We start from the raw sequence: 18295 nt of genomic DNA on the forward strand, positions 1-18295 counted from the left end.
TGCAGTCTTTCCGTCCCTGCTAGCGTGCTCACCTCACCCCAAATTTTGGTATCATCAGCAAATTTAAACAGGTTGCAATTCACCCCGTTGTCCTAATCGCTGATAAAGAGATTGAACAGTGCAGGCCCCAGGACCGAGTCCTGGGGGACTCTGCTGCCCACTTCCCCCCAGGTCGAATACCACCACCACCCTCTGAGTACGACCCTTCAGCCAATCTGCAATCCATCTGACTGTGTAGGCATCAATGCCACAGTTGCCCAGTTTTTTAATGAGGACGGGGTGGGAGACGGTGTCAAAGGCCTTGCTGAAGTCTAGAAAGACTACGTCCATGGCGACACCTGCATCCAATGCTTTTGTGACCTGATCGTAAAAGGCAGTCAGGTTGGTCTGACATGACCTGCCCCTAATGAAACCGTGCTGGTTACCCTTGAGCATCATCCCTGAAGCCGACTCATTGCAGATGTGCTCCTTGAGGATCTTCTCAAAGAGTTTCCCTAGGATTGAGGTAAGACTGTTTCCTGCAGAGACAGCTCCATTTCTTGTAATATCTTGCTTTGACCCGGCTATCAGCTATAGCAGTAATCATGTAATCTCTCATTTGTTGCTGCATGTTGGTACAGTGCCTCTTCTGGGAAAATTTGAAAGTATCCAAACTCCCTGGTCTGCTTCTTTGCAGGTGCCTTTCCAGACTCAAGGGATTTAAAGTAGCCTTCTTTGCTCCATTTTCATTAGTTTTCTTTTGACCCCACAAAATAAAATGTGTGACTGATAGGACAGTGGCTTTTTCCCCCCGACATGGGTCAGGGTTACCCTTGCTTGGCAGTGTCTAACTACAAGCTCCTATAACTCACTTCCTGCATTAGAAAACTTGTCTGACTTTAACCCAGCAATGTAGTTGATCTGGATAAGATATCACTTAAAGAAATCCATGCCTTTTGCATAATGCCTGGACTATCACAGCTACAACACCTCAAACACTACCATATCCACTCCAGTGTCCGCATTTGAGCATTAAAGCAACAATAAAGCACCTATTTTTCATAGGGGAAACCTCTGAATTTTTGCATTTGAGAAGGCTTTGGAGCACAACAGAACAAGGAGCAATGATCTCGAGTTGCAGCAAGGGAAGTTTAGATTAGACATTAGGAAAAACTTTCTCACTAGGTAGTGAGAACAAACTACGCAGAGAAGTTGCAGTGTCTCCATTTGTGTAGGTTTCTAAAACCCAGCTAGACAGTCTTGGCTGGGATGATGCAGTTGGGGCTGGTCCTGCTTTGAGCAGGGCATTGGACTGGATGTGATCTCCTGAGGTCCCTTCCAGCCCTCGTTGTCTATGGTTCTGCATATGTCGTGACAATACACACTACCTAAGGGTTTCATCTGTCACCCATCACAAAAAAGTGAGTACTCTGAAAAAACAAATGACTGCGTAGCCACTTGCGTTCTGGCTCCTACTTTTAATATTACTGACACTTTCTGTTTCAATGGAAGACATTTGACTAATCTTTTAAATTAGATTGACAAAATCTTCATGGACTGGCAAACGCCACAATGTTCACAAAAGCAGCATTCCCTGAGACTACAAAGGGAGTCGAATAAAAGGCTTGTCTGTATTTGAGTAAAGGTCAAGATATGCAGGTGGAAAGACAAAAAAAATGTGATATTTCAATAGCTCTTAATCACCCACATTCTTCAACCCATATTTCGGAAACAATAATTTAATCATTGCATTTAATCATATTCTTTCTTTTAGTGGAAAGGAACCTTTTAAGCAGCTTGAATCTCATTTAGGAAAGACAATGACAATTCTATGATTATAAATCCTCAGGCTTTTTGTATGCATGATACGAAGAGATTTGATTTCCCTCAGCCTTTAAAGATCTAACAGCTTTAGTTAAAATGCAAACAAAGTGCGGTGAATGAATTAAGATACACATTATTCTTAAACTTCAAACACAATGCTGTGCTGAGCCAAATGAGCTACGTTAGTACTTACAGGAAAGCGCAGGTCTTGGAGACATACACCTGCATGGGTTTCCAGTTACTCGGTCACTCCTTCCGACACAGCATTGGTGCCCTGCGGTGCTAGTGCCTACTTATACCCCTCTGCTAAATACAAATGTTCTGCAATATGACTCACGAGGAAATTCCCAACCTTTTACTGTATGGCACTTTTTGTCTTTGCAGGCCAATGGAATGAAAGATTGGTCCAAAAGAGGAAATATAGAAGATTAATGTATGCTGACAAGCACTAAAACCAGCACATACTTGACCCAGCCATTAATACCTCCTGGGGAGAAGGAGAACAATGACTGCTTCATGTACAAATGCCAATCGAGCAAGCAACACGTCAGGTTAATGTGGGGAAAAACTAAGGTCTATTGGGAAGGCAGCTACCAGCAAACAAAGCTGCCGACTAGCCAAAATATATGGAAGTTAAATGTAAAACTGAGTGTGTAACACTTGGGCTGGAACAAGTGTAGTGGCTGTGCAGACTTTCCCCAGCCCACCCTGTCAGTTCATTTTCTTCCCAACCTGGGATGACCATCACAAAGAATAAGAGGGAAGCTAAGTCTGAAGCCCACTTTTGGCCTCTGCTGAAACATCCAGTGCAGGTACCTTTCTATACTGTTTCATCACCCAAACTAGGTTGTTTTCAGCAACTCATTTCATATCAGTCATTGCAAGGCCTGGCAGACAGTTATCTACAGCTCACCTATCATTATTCAAGCAATACTATCTTGGTCACAGGCACTGGGTCAGATTATTCCTTCCACTGCTAGTGATTTTATGCTGTTCAACCAGCTCAGAAGGAGCCAGGACACTAGCATAGCTAGCCAGTGGAAAATTCCTGATTGGAGTTTATTTTTTCCTGAATCATTTCTACAGATACATGTATTTGCAGGCATAATGTTAAGTGACATTGTTGCATCCACAGAAACTGGTCTGTGGGGCTGTGGTTTCCCTTCATGGGTCAAACAACTTGTCTTCAACTTCCTTCCCTTCACTTCCTCAAGGTAAAGTAACTTTCCATCTGCACAGAACGAGGGTTTGATCTTTGATCTGTGGATTATTGAATTTGCTGGAATAAGACTAAGGGCTGAGCCTTCATCTTTGCCTGTTTTTAAAGAAGGCATGTTCTTGCTTGCTTTGCTAGTGCTACTTTCCAGCTGACCCCTGGTTTGTCAGCGATCACTTGTTGCTAATTCTGGGAGTACTGGAGACCAGTGGAGCGCTTCGAGGTTTGCTCTTCTCCTTAGCCGGACAGCTGCCATTTTCTCGAATAAGTGGGAATTCCTGAAATGTTCTTAAGTCACTGTCTGAACTCATTAACATCAGATGAGCGCTGATGAGGCATGTCTTTTTTCCCCACTTCAGAAGTGTTGGAGGGCAAGCAGCTTTTGCTAATCTCCGAGGAACCCAGCTGATGTGATGCCCTTCTCCAAAGTGCTCTTCATCACCAGTCCCACACTGGCTAGCTTCAAGGCCAAGTTCATGGCATGCAGAAGAGGCGTGGGCACCCCTGCTCACCTGTTCAGTGACCCATATTTACACCCACCAGGTATGAACTAGTCCAAGTGACCTTGTGCTTCCCTCTATGCCAGACGTTAATTTTACCTCTGATGACTATATGTTATTTTAAGTTTGGCTTAGTAGTTTAAAAATCCCTTTCAGCCAGCTTTCATTAAGGGCATTAAAAAGAGGGGAAGAGAGAACCGCTGCTTTAAAGGAAGTTACTTTGGTAAATGTCTTGATTTTTTGAAAAACCTTTTAACTGCCCTCGGTCAGCAGTGTCTTCAGCTGGCCCTGCAGGACTCCTGGCAGAACAGATCTTTGCTCAGTTGGGTGTGGAAGTTGCACAACTTTTTCTGGCATCTACATTGTACCTGATTCAGGAGAAAGCCCCTTAAGCAACCGAATGTTATTAGGGGAACTTCAGAGATGAGCTAAGCCTCAGGAAACCAGCTAACAGACCATGGTGACATGAATGAACTTCTGGAAAACTACTGAAATACTGAGTGTTGACAGGAGAATATTTCTCTTAATGAAATAGAAGCAGGTTCCTGATATCACGAGTCCCTGTTAGGGAATGTAAGCACAAAATGATTTCCAAGTCGCACCAGAAGGACATTAATCTAACTGGTAGCTCAGCTCCCTGGTCATGAAGCTGGTTGGGTAAAGACTAACATGATATATATTGGGTGAGGTTTGCAGTCAGTGTAAAATCAGCAGAGCTGCAATTCAGTCCCCTTGAGCTATCCTGACTTACTCCAGCTTCGGATCTGGCCCGCTGAGTCAAAGCCAGGGAGACCAGCCAAATCTTCAGGAATGCTTTGATGGTATGGCTGGAAAACTCATTTGGATGATGCCACAGCATCTGCTGGTTATTTTCCACTTCAATCACTTAAATGACATACAAGTTGATACTCACAGGAATTTTTAAAAATTATTTTTACCAATCTTATCTTTAAGTTTTTAACAACAGATTTGTCTAATTTACAGATACAAATATTTCCATTTATTAAGAAGAAAGAGAGGTATGCCTCATTTTGGCACAATAACGAGTAGAAAATACTTACAGATGTGATAACTTGGCACTGATAATCATATATATGTTTTAGAAGTGTTCCAGCAACCCTACAACAGTACAGTATTCTAATTAGGAAAGGGCTGATTATTTCACCTATTACCAGGTAAAGTTGAACAAGTTATAAAACTCACTTTTTTTGGGATAGCTACTGAATATTCATGAAAGATTTTTTTTAAAGAGAAAAACACAAGTACTGCTTGACATCGGTGCCAGATGCCAAAATCATGACAGTACTAGCAAGGCATTTCTGATACGTGGCGAAAGTTGACTGCTATGCAGTACTTTCAGACTCTGCCCTACAGGACAGGCAGGTATTCAACCCAAGTAAACAAACATTTGTTTCATTATTTCTTTGTTTCCATCCAACAGCAACATCTAGTGTTTTAAGATAACATCCAAGGATTGACTATTGGTGCAAAACTGGTTTTAATAACAAAGGAGACATTTTCTATTCTGTAAACCGTTCAAAGGCAAAAAATGAGTAATTCTATTATTGCAGGGTTTAAATGTGGTTTTGCAAGGCCAAACACTTTCATATTGCCCTTTTTTAAACGATCCAGTGACATTTGTTTCTGTCTGATGGAGGTTTCATTCCGTTGTTATTTGCCACATTAACACTACATTTCTTCTCAGCTTTTTACAAAACTTGAGTCCTTGCTTTCCCACCTTCCATTACAGTTTAGAGAATTACAGCACAAACCTAGCTCAAAAACTCAGGTCACTGTTTTTTTTATGTTGGCTACAGAAACAGCGGCCAGTGTTCAAGCTTAAAAAAATCACAAACAACTGTGTTTAATTTTGTCACAAGGACAAGGTCAATAATTTCATCCCAGGAACTTCCCAGTGGTGAAGCTGTGACTCCTGGGGGTAGCATATTAACACAAGGGATAAAGGATCCTGAAGGCTTATTTATTTGTCAGAATTTAGTAAAGAAACTTATCTACTACCCTCTGGAGAACAGTACACTTTAACTGTTTGGAAGTGACAAACATTTATACCATTTCCCTAAACTTTTTTTCCTCTTTTTGTAAACACCACATCTTTATATAATCCAACTATTCAGCATTGGACAGAATACATAAGGAGTGACACAGTCAAGAGAAATAACTGTTACTGGTCAAGACTCTGTACGTCAGTACAGTACTGCAGCTTATCCATGTTAGAAAAAAGACGGATCAAGATTTTCTAAGTTTTACAAAACATTTTTCAAAGGAGGTAGGATGCAGGCATTTTTGCATTAGTGTTAAGTGTGGCAAAGAAACAATTAACCATATTTCTGGTGGAAGTTAGCTAGCACTGTCAACATGTTTAGGCCCAAATTTGGATTTGCCAGAGAAAAGTATTCTCTGGACTCCAAATATCGATATCTGTGAATCTAACATTTTATCCCTAGGAAAATTAAATAATCACAAATTGCCTTACTCACACCCTTATGCAATTTTTGCTCCCTCGACTGCCTACAAGGTGCTAATACCGGTTGCTGGAATTACATGCAATTTTACTGCTCTTCTACCTTATAAAAGAAGAAGTCATAGAAAAGGTTCCACGTTGTAGTGATACAACAAGGTAAAATAACATTTTAAAAAATCAGCAGTGAATTAAGACAGAAATTAGACACAATTTTTTTTTCTAAATTTTTCAAGGGGAGGAGGAATCAAATAGTAGAGCTTGACAGTATCCCTTTGAGTGTATAGGAAGTAGGATAATGGACAGCTATCAGAGGTAAACCTTCGGTGATCCTCAGCTGGGGGAATCCACCACAACTCCATTTATGAAAACGAAGCTATGGCAATTTATATCAGCTCAGGGGCTAGGTGGGAGTTGTTTGTTCCTTCGAAAGAGCCTTGATTAGTGGTCAGCAATCAGATACATTGACTTTCACGGGCACAAGAAACCAAAACAAATCTGTTTTCGCTATTAAACGAAATGAAAATTGACTGTATGATCAGCTCTCCCCGAGAAAAGCGTGCCCAGACATCACTCCGCTTGAATAGGCTTGCAGAAGTAAAGTTCTTTAGTTAGCATGGAGACCAAACAGGGTATCTGCTTCTTCTCGCTGAAGCACGGGTTGTCAGACTGCGACTCAAAACTTGTGGCTACCATGTGGTTAACCCTGGTGAGGATCTGCATGATCTCAAGCTGTTTTCCGTGCTCATTTAATATTTCGCACAAAGACTGAACGAACCAGGAGCCTCTCCCCGGGTTCCTCCAAGAATAATAACCTACAAAGGAAAGACAGGTAAAGAGTGTATGGATCATCTTTTATTTCCTTACGGACATGTCTGAGTGAACAGAAGTGGCAGAGAGAAAGGTACCTGCACTTGCTCATAAGGATATGCAGCAATTGTGCACAGAAAGAAGCAACTTAGTTCTTAGCACTCATGCTGCATACTTTACATCCTCAGGGCAGAGCGTACAATCAGTTTTTTAATCCTCGCAGTACACTAGTCTTATTTTAGCAAAGGGAAAACGGGCACATAAGGGCAAGAGTTTGCTGCACATCTAAATATATACCCTATTTATCTGCATACCACACACACATCTTTTTCTCAAAAATTAGCCTTCCAAAATTGGGATGTGTGCTTGAGCAGGGAAGCAGCATCAATGGCATTGCTATTTAAGCAGTGGTGATGGAGTCAATTGACTTCCTGGTTCATTATAAACTATTCGATACCTGCTAATTGCTTTTCATGCCACAGGCGTTAAAAGGGGAAAGCCTTGGCAACTCCTTACCTGGAACCGTGGAATAGGCATACAAGAAATCTGCTTCGACTGGAATCTTGTATCTAGGATTAGCATCTGTTTCCAGAGCATCATTTGCTGGGCCAGAGTCTGTTTGTATCCCTTCATCAAATTCAGAACCTCGGCATGCCTGAGACAGCGGTAAAGAAAAAATAAGAGCCTGTCTAAAATGAGAAATGGATCTTGTTTTAACGAAGTATCAGTTAATCAACACAATTTTAAACAGGACCTTGCACTTAGTAAAGATAAGGAAAACGTGTTAGCTGCTCTAATTTAGCCTTATGGTGGAGCTGAAGGTTCCCCATAACTAGCCGACACGTATTTAAACGTGACTTATCTTGTCTGCACTCAAGTACTGCACTAATATTTCTGCAGATGGCTGAGATGATAAGACTGTGTTAGCAAAGGCACTAAACGACAACCAGTTTTACTAGTTTAGGCATGTTCTGGGGAACTGAATATCAAGTTTTTTGGGGGATGGTATCAGGAATGCATGTATCCCTGTGCTGTTTTCCAATTCACCCTCAGCTGAGGGGTAAGAAATAATGTTGCTTTAGAAACTAGATTAAAAGAGACAGCCATAGATGCAGCAAGTACCCATCTAGTGGTAACAACTTTCCAGCAGAACTATTAATAAAGAGATGAAACATCTGTGACATCATCCTAACACAGGGGTGGGCAAAATGTGGCCCAGGGGCTGGACCTGGCTTGCCAGGTCATTCTCTCTGGCCTGCGGGGCCCCTAAAAATTAATATTAATCTGCCCTGGGCTGCCTGTCACGTGGCTCTCAATAGCTTGCTGAAACTCAGGAAGCGGTCCTCCGCCCAAAATAACTGCCCGCCCCTGTTCTAACATGTCCCTTTACAGAGTTGCACAGGTAAGTTAAACATAAGGGATCAAGTAGGGGAATGGAGCTTGATATAAAAAAGAGGTGATTTGAGTTGCATCATCTTGCAATATTACCCTTCAGATGAGGGTAAACTGGAAAACAGCACAGGGAAACTTGCATTCCTGATACCATCCCAAAATATATATGTCCCCTGGACTGTCAATTTGATACTGTTTATCAGCAAAGCAGTCATTAAGTTGAAGCAAAATGGCATTAACTCTATAATGCAAAAATACGTTATAATCTTGCAGGCCACCCTTAGAGAGAAAATGTAGCATTGTGAATATTTCTCTTGAGAGAACTGCAATAATCTGTAGAAAAGTCTATGTACAAAGAGCTCAGGACAACCGTCTTCAGCCAGCACACTCAGCTGTCTCCATACTACCAGGACGAGTACCTGCTCTGAAGAGTTTACGTAGCCATCTAGGAAGAGAAGCAACATACAAAGGTTGGGAGGCAAGAGTTACTTGGAAATATACACACGGATATGTATCTGTTTTAGCTTCATAGGATATTATCTCTAAAAAAGAAACTAAGCTAAACATCATCCATAGCCACGTATTCCTCATCTATTATTTGCTGAATTATCCAAAGAGATTTGACATGTTAACATACAGAGCCATCATGCATTACAAAACTAAAGGTAAGATTTCCCTCCCTACAGCAGTATTTACTTTAAGGCCATTACCTGAATGAAAAATAATTTGGGTTTGCCAATGAGACTTTTACACTTGTCTCCTCTGAAGAGCATGGTCAGATTCTTGATTGCCATAGATCCATCGATGCCGTAGATGAGGCCCTCTTCCCCATGACTTAGAAAGATGCAGGCAAAGCAAGCAGCATCACTGTGATTCTCCTCAGCAGCTGCAAATCAATTTTTTTTTCCCCTCAGGCAAAGAAAACTATCTTGAATTTCCTTAATAATGAAGCTACAAACATCTTTCTTCATCTCACTGTACAATGGACCCCCTCCTCCCCCAATCTAGTCCTGATCGGGGATATTTTCAATGCAACAGGATCATCAACAAAGGACATGACACACCTCTGGTTGATTTGGAGAGTGTCTTCAGAGCAGGAGCTGGGCTGCGCCAGACCCCAATTCAAGATCCAGGCAAGCTGGATAAGTGGGAATGGGCCACCCTCAGTCAAATATGACAAGAGCACAATGAAAGGGGGAAACACACTGTTCAAATACCAAGTCTTCATTGCATGATAAATTACAACAGGAAGGACCATTACCTTGTCTGAGTAACTTTTGCATCTCATCACAGGTTTGATCATTGTATATAGAAACTTCAAACCCTAAACGTCTGAAAGATTTCTGCAGCTCTACAGCGTCTTTATCGGTACCATCGCGTGTACCCATTCCTGGCAGAAAGCAAAGAATATAGCTGCTCACACAGCAATGAAGACAAACTCAGACAGTTACCAGTCAACATCTGAATTAATTTACTGATCTGCCCAAGAAAGGACCTGGCTAGTAAAGGATATCGGACCACAGGATCATAGGGCAGTAGGGCTGGAAGGGACTTCATGAGGTCATCCTGTCTGGACCTCTGCTCAAGGCAGGATCATCTCTGACTAGACCATGCCTAACCCGCTCTCGAAAACTTCCAAGGATGGTGATTCCACAACTTCTCACAAATTGAAAAAGCCTGTTCCAATGCTTGACCACCTCCACAGTCAGAAAGTTCCTCTTAATCCACAACCTAAATTTTCCCTGCTGAAGTTTGAGGCCATTGTACCTAGTCCCACCTCTTACAGCCACAGAGAAAAGCCCATCTCCATCCTCTCTGTAATTGTCCTTCAAATATTTGAAGAATGTTATCAAATCCCCCCTCATTCATCTCATCCCCAGACTAAACATAACCCTAGTTCTTTCAAGCCTTACTCCTAAGTTGTGTTTCTGAGGCCTTTAATCATTGCTGATACTCTCCGCTGGGCTCTTACCAAACTGTCCCCATTCTTCTTGAAGTGTGCAGCCCAAAACTAGACACACTGCTCCAGGTGAGGCCTCACCAGTGCTGAATAAAACAGTAGAATCACTTTCCCTGATTTGGAAGTGACATACCTATTTATACTGGGTATAACCCAGTGGTTAAGGTGCTAACTTGGGCTGCAAAAGAGCCGAGTTCAAGTCCTACTTAGTTACAGAGCCCCCATGAGGACATGAGCAGCTGGCATATTCTCTACCTGTAAAATAGTAGTTGCAGCAGTTGGCTACTTCCCTATAAATTTATAAGATTAAGCATGCTAAAGACTGTGAGGAGCTGTGATGCTATGGCAAGGCAGGGAAGAGGGAGTCTTGTAACTCCCTTATATATTTGGTTAGATGAACATCTTGCCGGGGTCGTTTGACCCCAGTATTCTTTCCTACCATGGCAGGGGGTCGGACTAGATGATCTGCTCAGGTCCCTTCCGACCCTAGAAACTATACAACCCAGTACACTATTGGCTTTCATTGCTACAAGAGTAGATTTCTGGCTCATATTCAGATTATGGTCTACTGTAACCCCCCAGGTCCTTCTCTGCAGTACTGCAGCCTAGCTGGTCATTTCTCAGTCTGTGTTTGTGCAGACAATTATTCCGTCCCAGGTGAAGGACCTTGCTGTCATCCTTGTTGAGTCTCACCTGATTGATTGCAGACCATTACTCCAGTCTATGCAGGTCATTCTGGATCCTTGCCCTACCCTCCAGAGTGTTTTCAACTCCACTCAGCATGGTGTCATCTGCAAATTTGCTAAGTATGCACTCAATCCCATCATCCAAATCATCAATGAAGATATTAAACAATACCCAGGGCAGACCCCAGAGGAACTCCACTTGACACTTCTTCCAAACTAGACATTGAGTCTAGTTTGACTATTAAGTATAATGACTATTAAGTATAATGATCCAACCATTTGTGTATCTATCTTACAGTACTTTTATCTAGTCTGTATTTCTATATAAAGCCAACTTGTAAAATACTCACGAATAACTTCTCTATCTTCAGAGCAAACTATACGATTTTCATTCTCAAATTAATTAATGCAAGATCCAATGGTAAAAGGAGCCAGGTCCTACAAGGTGCTGCATGTTTCTCAACCCCTGTCTACTCAGATGCAGGTAAGCAGCACCCCTTAGTGTAGCATACTATGACAATGACCCTGGCAGCATTGACAGTCTTTTAAAATACTAATAATATTTTTTTAAAATACTAATAATATGTTTTTCAAATACTAAAAAAACCTGGACCATAATGCCAACGTCAATGTTTGTGCTATATTCTCAGCCTCCCTTTCCTTAGAGGTCAGAAATCCCCAACCTCTATGACTAAGAACTTGATTTCAGTTATTTGGGGTAGACAAAACCATTGCCAGTATGTTCACACAGTGCTAAGCAAAGAGGTGAGGATTTTAAATTCTCCCACCGTACAGTAATCTGCTATCCTGCATATATGAATTCTCACAATGTGCTTTTTTTTCTATGATGACCCCATCTCTGGACAATAAAAGTGTAAATGCAGAACTCCAGACTGTATTGGGGAAAAACTATACACCTCTGGATGATTTGGAGAGTGTCTCAGAGCAGGAGCTATCTTTACATTTTTACCCTCTGTTAGGAATGTGAACAGAGCACGAATGATAGCTGAGAAAAGTTATCATTGTGCTGGAGCTCACGAATAAAGTTCAGTTTTTACCAAGACACACAAAAGTCTTGGGCAGAGGTGGATTATGAAGTGGGTTAAGCAAGAAGGCAAGCTTTCTTTCAAATGTGAACTGTATCTCCTGCACGGCTGCTGCTTCCCCTATTGCTGTAGCTGGAGCACTAGCTGGAGTCTCTGGGCTCCCCCTCTGTCCCCTGGATTCCACTTCCTTATCTCGTCCCAGGTGGTGAGAAAGTGCACTGGGGCATTGCCAGGTAGTTGGGGGTAAGCCTGGGGCTACATGAAATGCATGAGTGCAGAGAGCACACACAGTGTGCATGGGCCTGGGCCTGCATGGTGCAGGGTATGGGAAGGGCATGGGCCTGCATGGTGCAGCAGTGAGTGGGGGTGTCCCTGCAGCATGTGGCCCATGGCTGGCCTTGGGGCACCCCCTGCCATGCAGCCCGTGGGGGTGTTTGGCCCTCAGCCACCTACAAGCTGGACAGCCCTGGTCTAACACAAGGTAACTGCTGGGAGCGGCTGTAACACCGATGCTAAATAAAAGGGATAAAACAGTGAGTTGGAAGGGAAACAGTCATAGCAAATTCCTAAACAGTTAAAAACCATATACAGCATTTAAAATTATTCATCAAAGGCTCATGTCGAAAGATGGTTTTGGATTAACTCAAGTTTAAAAAAAAAAAAAAAATCGACTCTGTAAGGAATGTCAGTGCAAAGTGTGCGAAAAAAATGTAAAAAGTTACCTGTTTTATCCTCAAAATTTTTGTTGTTTATAATAATACATTTGCCAACTTTCTTGTAATCCATGTTATACTGGAAGGTTGGTGCAACGACTCGGTACCGGCTGGTGGGAGAGGTCTTTGACTGCTGCTCTGTTCCATTCCTTTTCCTATGAGAACAAAACCAGAAGGCATCTTCAACGGCATGTCATGCACTCTGCATCCACTTACCTTACTCCACAAGAATAAATCTGGCTTTCTCAATACCTATTTTTTTTACCCGTACCACCCTCTCTATTCTAGCAAGAGCCATATGGACCATCTCATCTTTCTCTATACAAAATATGGACTCTCCAATATCGCCTAGGGTAGCCAGAATTAAATTCAGTCCTGCAGCCTATGGATCATTCACTGATTTCATTGGGCTCAATCCAAGGAAGAAAAGGGCTTCCCTTGGAGGTATCCTCAAAATCAGCTAGAGCAGTTTGAATTGACCCCGTTACTAATAAGTTGGGACTGCCTGACATACGTGAACTCTGTCGGCCAATAAATAATGAGTTTATTTAAGGAATTGAACACACTGTCCCTTTTTGGTGTAAATGTCTGTGTTTAACTCTGGGTTGTGTGAACATCTGGGAACGGCATCGTTTCTGGGCTTCTCTGGTAGTATTACAAAGTTGAGAGAGATCAGTTCTTCTTTAATATTATTATGTACTTCAGTGACAGTCAGCGCCTGTACAAGCGGTACTGTGCAGTAGCTAATGCGCAATTAATTTACTACCTCTATTTACTTATCATAGAAAACCACACATTGGCCTCATTTACTGCACGGTAGCTGCTGCTACGGTTACATGGTGATGCCTGGTCTACTGGGCAGTAAAGCATCTTGTGTAGCTGTGCCCATTGGTACTTTAATTTCTACAGCCAAGCCTTTCTAGAAAATTATTTATTTCACTATTACCCAGGAGCAACAAGAGCCTCAAGGTAATTAACTGCTGTTTAAAAATACATTCCTTCCCTTTCCTCTCCATCTAAAAATTGCCTCCCAAATGCCCTCATGTTCTGGTATTAAGGGACAGAGGAAATAGGAGACCAGCACTAACTCTTCTGCAAAAATTGTCATTTTTATTTTAAAAAGCAGCTGCCTTTTAACTTCAAGCATCCCTTTAACTTCAAACGTCCCTTGTTAAGGGGTAACGGAACTAAGTGCAGTGAGCTCTCCTTTCTTTTCCGTTCATTAATACTGTTCTATCTCCTCATGCTTTTTTTCAGACTAGTTAGGTTTTTTAACAATCTCTCGTCAGGGATCTTATCAAGAGCATCAACATTTTGAAGGTGGCAACTATATGGATGCTTGGTTCTCTCTTCCTTTCACATTATCTGCTGAGGATCCAGGCAACAATCATACTACTCAAGACATGAATTGAGTTTCACTGCAACGGGGACTAAGTAAATAGTTATCAACACCTACTGTGACAATTTGGGCTTACTAAGTTTTGACTCTGAAGATTTCTGATCTTTATTATAATCTAAAAATCTCTTTTTTCCAACTGGGTTCTGTAGGAGTCGAGAATAAAAAGAAAGAAAAAGTCATTTTGAGCTAACTGCAGTATACAGCATTTTTCTGTTATGTCTACCTTTTTTCTTCCTACAAAAGAAACATAAAACTACACTTACCCTGTACATAGGGTCAACCTACACAACTTATATGGAGGCCTCTTTAATCTTGACTTTTCTGCTTGAAGTGTTTTTGTGCATGTAATAAAAATATAGGACAATTTTTTTGCAGTCATTTTTTTTGTTTGTCTGTTGTTTAAGTATTTTAGTGTATTTAATCATTTGGATCAATTCCTTGGGCATTTGATTCTCTTGTGGGATTTTGTAAGGGGAACCAGTTCAAGATCCTTCTAGTAATTAACTGATAGTTAGGGAAAAAAGCTGCTTTTGAACCTGCAAATGGGGGGGAGGGGGTCTATTAACATCAGAACAAATATGGTATTTCCAAATTAGTATTCAGAGCACTGCACAGTACATTGCTTCCTCAACCTACAGTGAATTCAGGTGTGTACAATTCTTGGTCTTGGCAGATGCATATTTTAACTGGCTTCCTGGATAAACTGGCATTACTGTAATAATAATGGTTGTTATGCACAATATAGAAAGTGGCATTAACACAGACGGTTTCAGTTTATTTACATGAAGTATTGTCCATCTCATGGATGACCAAATTTATTCAGAATATTACTGTCATCCCAACAGCCTGTAAAAAACAGGTACTGTTTACAAACTCATACCTTTTGTCATATGAAATAGGTGAACCTTGTCGGCCACATCAGAGCCTCAAAGGCATTTCTTCCAGTTCCCATTATACTCAACCTGCTTTTGTTTTGGTGCAACACATATGTCAGACCTCTGAGAGAAAAGCACTTGCAAATCTTGTTCAAATGTAGGTACTAGGCAACCACTAAACATATCTCGGGATTAGACCCACTTTGAAGTTACTGGCAGACAACAAAGTCATTCTGGGAGCCTGCTGGTACCTCTCCAAGCCAGGTCATTAAGGAAGTAAACTTCTGGTGCATGAACATCCGGGATGAACAGCCCAGATTGCACGTGAAAAGTTGTTTGCTATCAACTGCTAGACAGCTCGGTCTCCTATGCCGAAGTGCAGAAATGCTGGAACTGCCATGCTGGACTAGGTAGATCGGGGCTGTCCAGCTTCTCAGCAGCTGGAGGCTGCAGAGCCAGGGCCCACACATCACGTGGGCAGGCGCCTCCCCCGATATGCCCCACTGCCCAGCGTTGCTCCCACTGCTCACACAGAATAGGGAGGCTGGCTCCCCGATCTCGCTCAGCCATGCATGCCACCATACAACACAGCCAGCCTGACCCCCACTTTCTGTGCACCCAGTACCTGCCCCCAGCCACATGCACCACCCACCTGCACTAGGGCAGGCTCCTTTCTTTGCCTTGCACTCAGCTTGGGCACTTCATCTCCCTCCCAGGCCCCACGGCAGGAGCAACTGGCAGCAAAGCAGGAGAGTGAAGGTTGGGCAGCAGTCCATGGGCTGCCTGCAAACCTTTTGGGGGCTGCGTACAACCCAGAGGCCACCAATTGGGCAGTCCTGAGATAGATAATCTTTCTAGTCTAGGACCCTGGTCCGCATACTACTTTTTAAGATGTCTACAATAGACATTTGTGCAACAGAAGGGAAGGAAATTCCTTTTTAAAACTAGTTGTGGGTTGGATTATAAATGGAAGCATGAAGCGATGCATTCCTTAAATAGTTTTATCCTGTTTATCTCCAGATTGTCCTCATTAGCCATATAAACATCTAGGGTGCATTACTACCACCCATACTTCCTCCTTGCCCTCCAGGAACCGTTTTTTTTGTGTGCAGGCCTCTGTACAGAAAGAAACAATTTAGGCATCTAAGTGCAATAAGAAGTTTGGGGCTCCAAATCCCAGTTTCACATAGGCACATAATTTAGGGTTTCATCTGGGCATCTGACTAGGAGAACAAGAGGTGGGATTTCACACAAATCCCCTCTCCGCTATTTCATATGAGCTGCCTTGGGGCCCTCCTGGCTGTTATGAATCCTTTTCTTTACTTCCTAACTGTTCCCATTCACTGTAAATGGAGCAGAGGTGCCTAATTTGTGTTTGTAAATACCCAGGGGCTTTGGCACCGAAAAGTTAGGTGTGGAAATGCTTAGTGTCACTTTTGGATCTTAGTCTAAAAGTATTATAGCACATCTCCATGGAAGATACTGAAGTTTAAAAATATTTTTCCAACATGGAGATGACATTTAACAAGAACAGATATTTCATGCCTGCAACAAGGATTTGTGCAGCTCCCAGCAATGGTGAACAGTGGGCTTTGGCTTTGCTCCTGAAAACAACCTGCTGTACCAAAAATGCTCCAGCACAAAAGGCAGAAACCCATTTGAGTAATATGAGTAATAAGAGCTTGTGAGACTTAGAAAGGAGAGAATGTGATCCCTAGGAAACTTCTTACCAACTCCTTTACTAGCCCTGAATGTTACTGGGGGTTAGGAAATGCCTGACACCGGAGTTACTTGTGGTCTTTTAACAATATGACTGACAAAACTGGGCTTCATGATGATTAAAATGTAACAGGAAACAGCAGCCCTGCCTGGAAGAGAAGAGTCAGTCAATTAATGGTCAAATATATTGAGAAGGGTAGAGAGCAAAATGTAAAAGGATCTCTCGCCTTTCTACACCTGTAGGAAGGGGGATTTTAAAGAGGAAATTGGATGCATTTAATCAATGTAAATTCAGAAGTGATCCTGTGCAGTTGAACTGCACCTGGACTATGAAAGTACGGAGGAAGCCTAGGAAATCCCTGTTCCACTGCCAGAAAAGTTTGGGGGTTTTGGGGATTAAATGATAAATGTGGGCAGTAATAAATAGCCCACTGACCCGAAGCCCAGGCAATTAAAGAAACGAGTTAAATGGAGTTTGAAGTGTTTCCCCATGGGGCTCCCGAGTTCCTTTGCCAGCCTGGGTGGTTTTGCAAACACATTTTAAAGTGTTCTCACTTCCCTCATTGCTCAAAGACTCACAGGAATACATGAGAACGGCTATACAGAGAAGGGAAAAAAGAGAGAAAAATCGATTATACACAATGTGCTGTAATTTCACAAAGTAAACTCACAAAGAGCTCTCTCATCCCTTCTAACTACAGTCATTTTAGCCGTTAATATTAGTAGGTAAAGATACTTCTGACAAGTGTGATTTCTTTCTACCTGGCACGTTCCTTTAACATGCTGTGTGAGGACAAGTAATTCATTTGTATGGCTGATAAGAGGATTCCACTGAAAAGGGAATTCGCCATCCTGTATTTGTTGATTGTAAAATACTCCATATTACTGACATGGAGCACCCCATGCCCCTGGGTATCAAAGACGAGCTTTAATATGACCTGCTCCATCTCTGGTCTTTCTGTTGAAAGCCAGCAAGGGGCTAATAGTAGTGATAGGATGATACTCAGCTAACAGTTCATTTCATATGATCCTTCAAAGATCCATCAGATGAAAGTAACTTTCACACACTAATGATGTGGGGTGTAACTGGTGATTCAAAACCACAATGCTCTCTAATCCTATTATAGTAGTTTTAGAGTGACGTTGTAACTGCCATGGTCCAGGAACTGTGAGAGAGGCAAGGATTTTTTGGCAAGGATCTCTTTTATTGGACCAACTGTATAGGGGGATAAGGTTAGACAAGCTTTTGAATGTAAAGCATTCTTATTCAGGTCACTTCTTACGGGTGTGAGTCTGCATTGCAAATGGAAAGTTTTGATATCTGCCATGTTATGATAGTGTTACACTGAAATTGTCACCGTGACCGCCTATGAACTAACTGTAAGAGGCCAGGGCTTTTTATTAGATCAGCTGCACAGTTGAGTGGCTGGAGTGATGTTTTTTATTAGGTCAACTGCATAGCTGAGCTGAAGTTAGACAAACTTTTGAATGCAAAGCTTTGCATTTGAAAGCTTGTCTAGCTTTAACCTAATTATAGTGTTGGTCTAATAAAAGATATCACTCCAAAAAAACCCTCTTGCCTTTTGCACCTTTCTCCTGTTATGAATTCCTTCAAGCTATGCAGTCCCTTTAGTGCTTCTTTCTTGGAAGAACTTTTCTTCCTATACATTTTTCCTTTTATGCTATAGTACTGTGGA

The 18295-nt window shown here is 42.0% G+C and overlaps 2 protein-coding genes across 6 annotated transcripts in view; both read right to left on the reverse strand.

The window, feature by feature from the left end:
- Nucleotides 1-2200, reverse strand: part of PLEKHS1 (pleckstrin homology domain containing S1) — a 26833-nt gene extending 24633 nt beyond the window's left edge. The window contains exon 1 of one of the 2 annotated variants that reach the window (XM_019556300.1): nucleotides 1997-2200. The gene's annotated coding sequence lies outside the window, so the exon portion shown is untranslated. The remainder of the gene's footprint in view (nucleotides 1-1996) is intronic. The other variant, XM_019556297.1, reaches the window with a different exon arrangement.
- Nucleotides 2201-4436: 2236 nt separating this feature from the next.
- CASP7 (caspase 7) overlaps nucleotides 4437-18295 on the reverse strand; it is a 30921-nt gene continuing 17062 nt past the window's right edge. For 2 of the 4 annotated variants that reach the window (XM_019556215.1, XM_019556217.1), the window contains 5 exons: nucleotides 12615-12760; nucleotides 9462-9590; nucleotides 8911-9086; nucleotides 7325-7463; nucleotides 4437-6813 (listed from right to left, as the gene is read on the reverse strand). In XM_019556215.1, the coding sequence (XP_019411760.1) occupies nucleotides 6569-6813; nucleotides 7325-7463; nucleotides 8911-9086; nucleotides 9462-9590; nucleotides 12615-12760 (835 nt within the window). In that variant the 3' untranslated portion in view covers nucleotides 4437-6568. Of the gene's footprint in view, nucleotides 6814-7324; nucleotides 7464-8910; nucleotides 9087-9461; nucleotides 9591-12614; nucleotides 12761-14227; nucleotides 14235-18295 lie in introns of all 4 variants that reach the window. The other 2 variants (XM_019556216.1, XM_019556214.1) reach the window with 2 other exon arrangements.

The sequence above is a fragment of the Crocodylus porosus genome, unplaced genomic scaffold, assembly GCF_001723895.1.
Source record: "Crocodylus porosus isolate Cpor-Errol unplaced genomic scaffold, CroPor_comp1, whole genome shotgun sequence".
NCBI classification, from domain to species: domain Eukaryota; kingdom Metazoa; phylum Chordata; order Crocodylia; family Crocodylidae; genus Crocodylus; species Crocodylus porosus.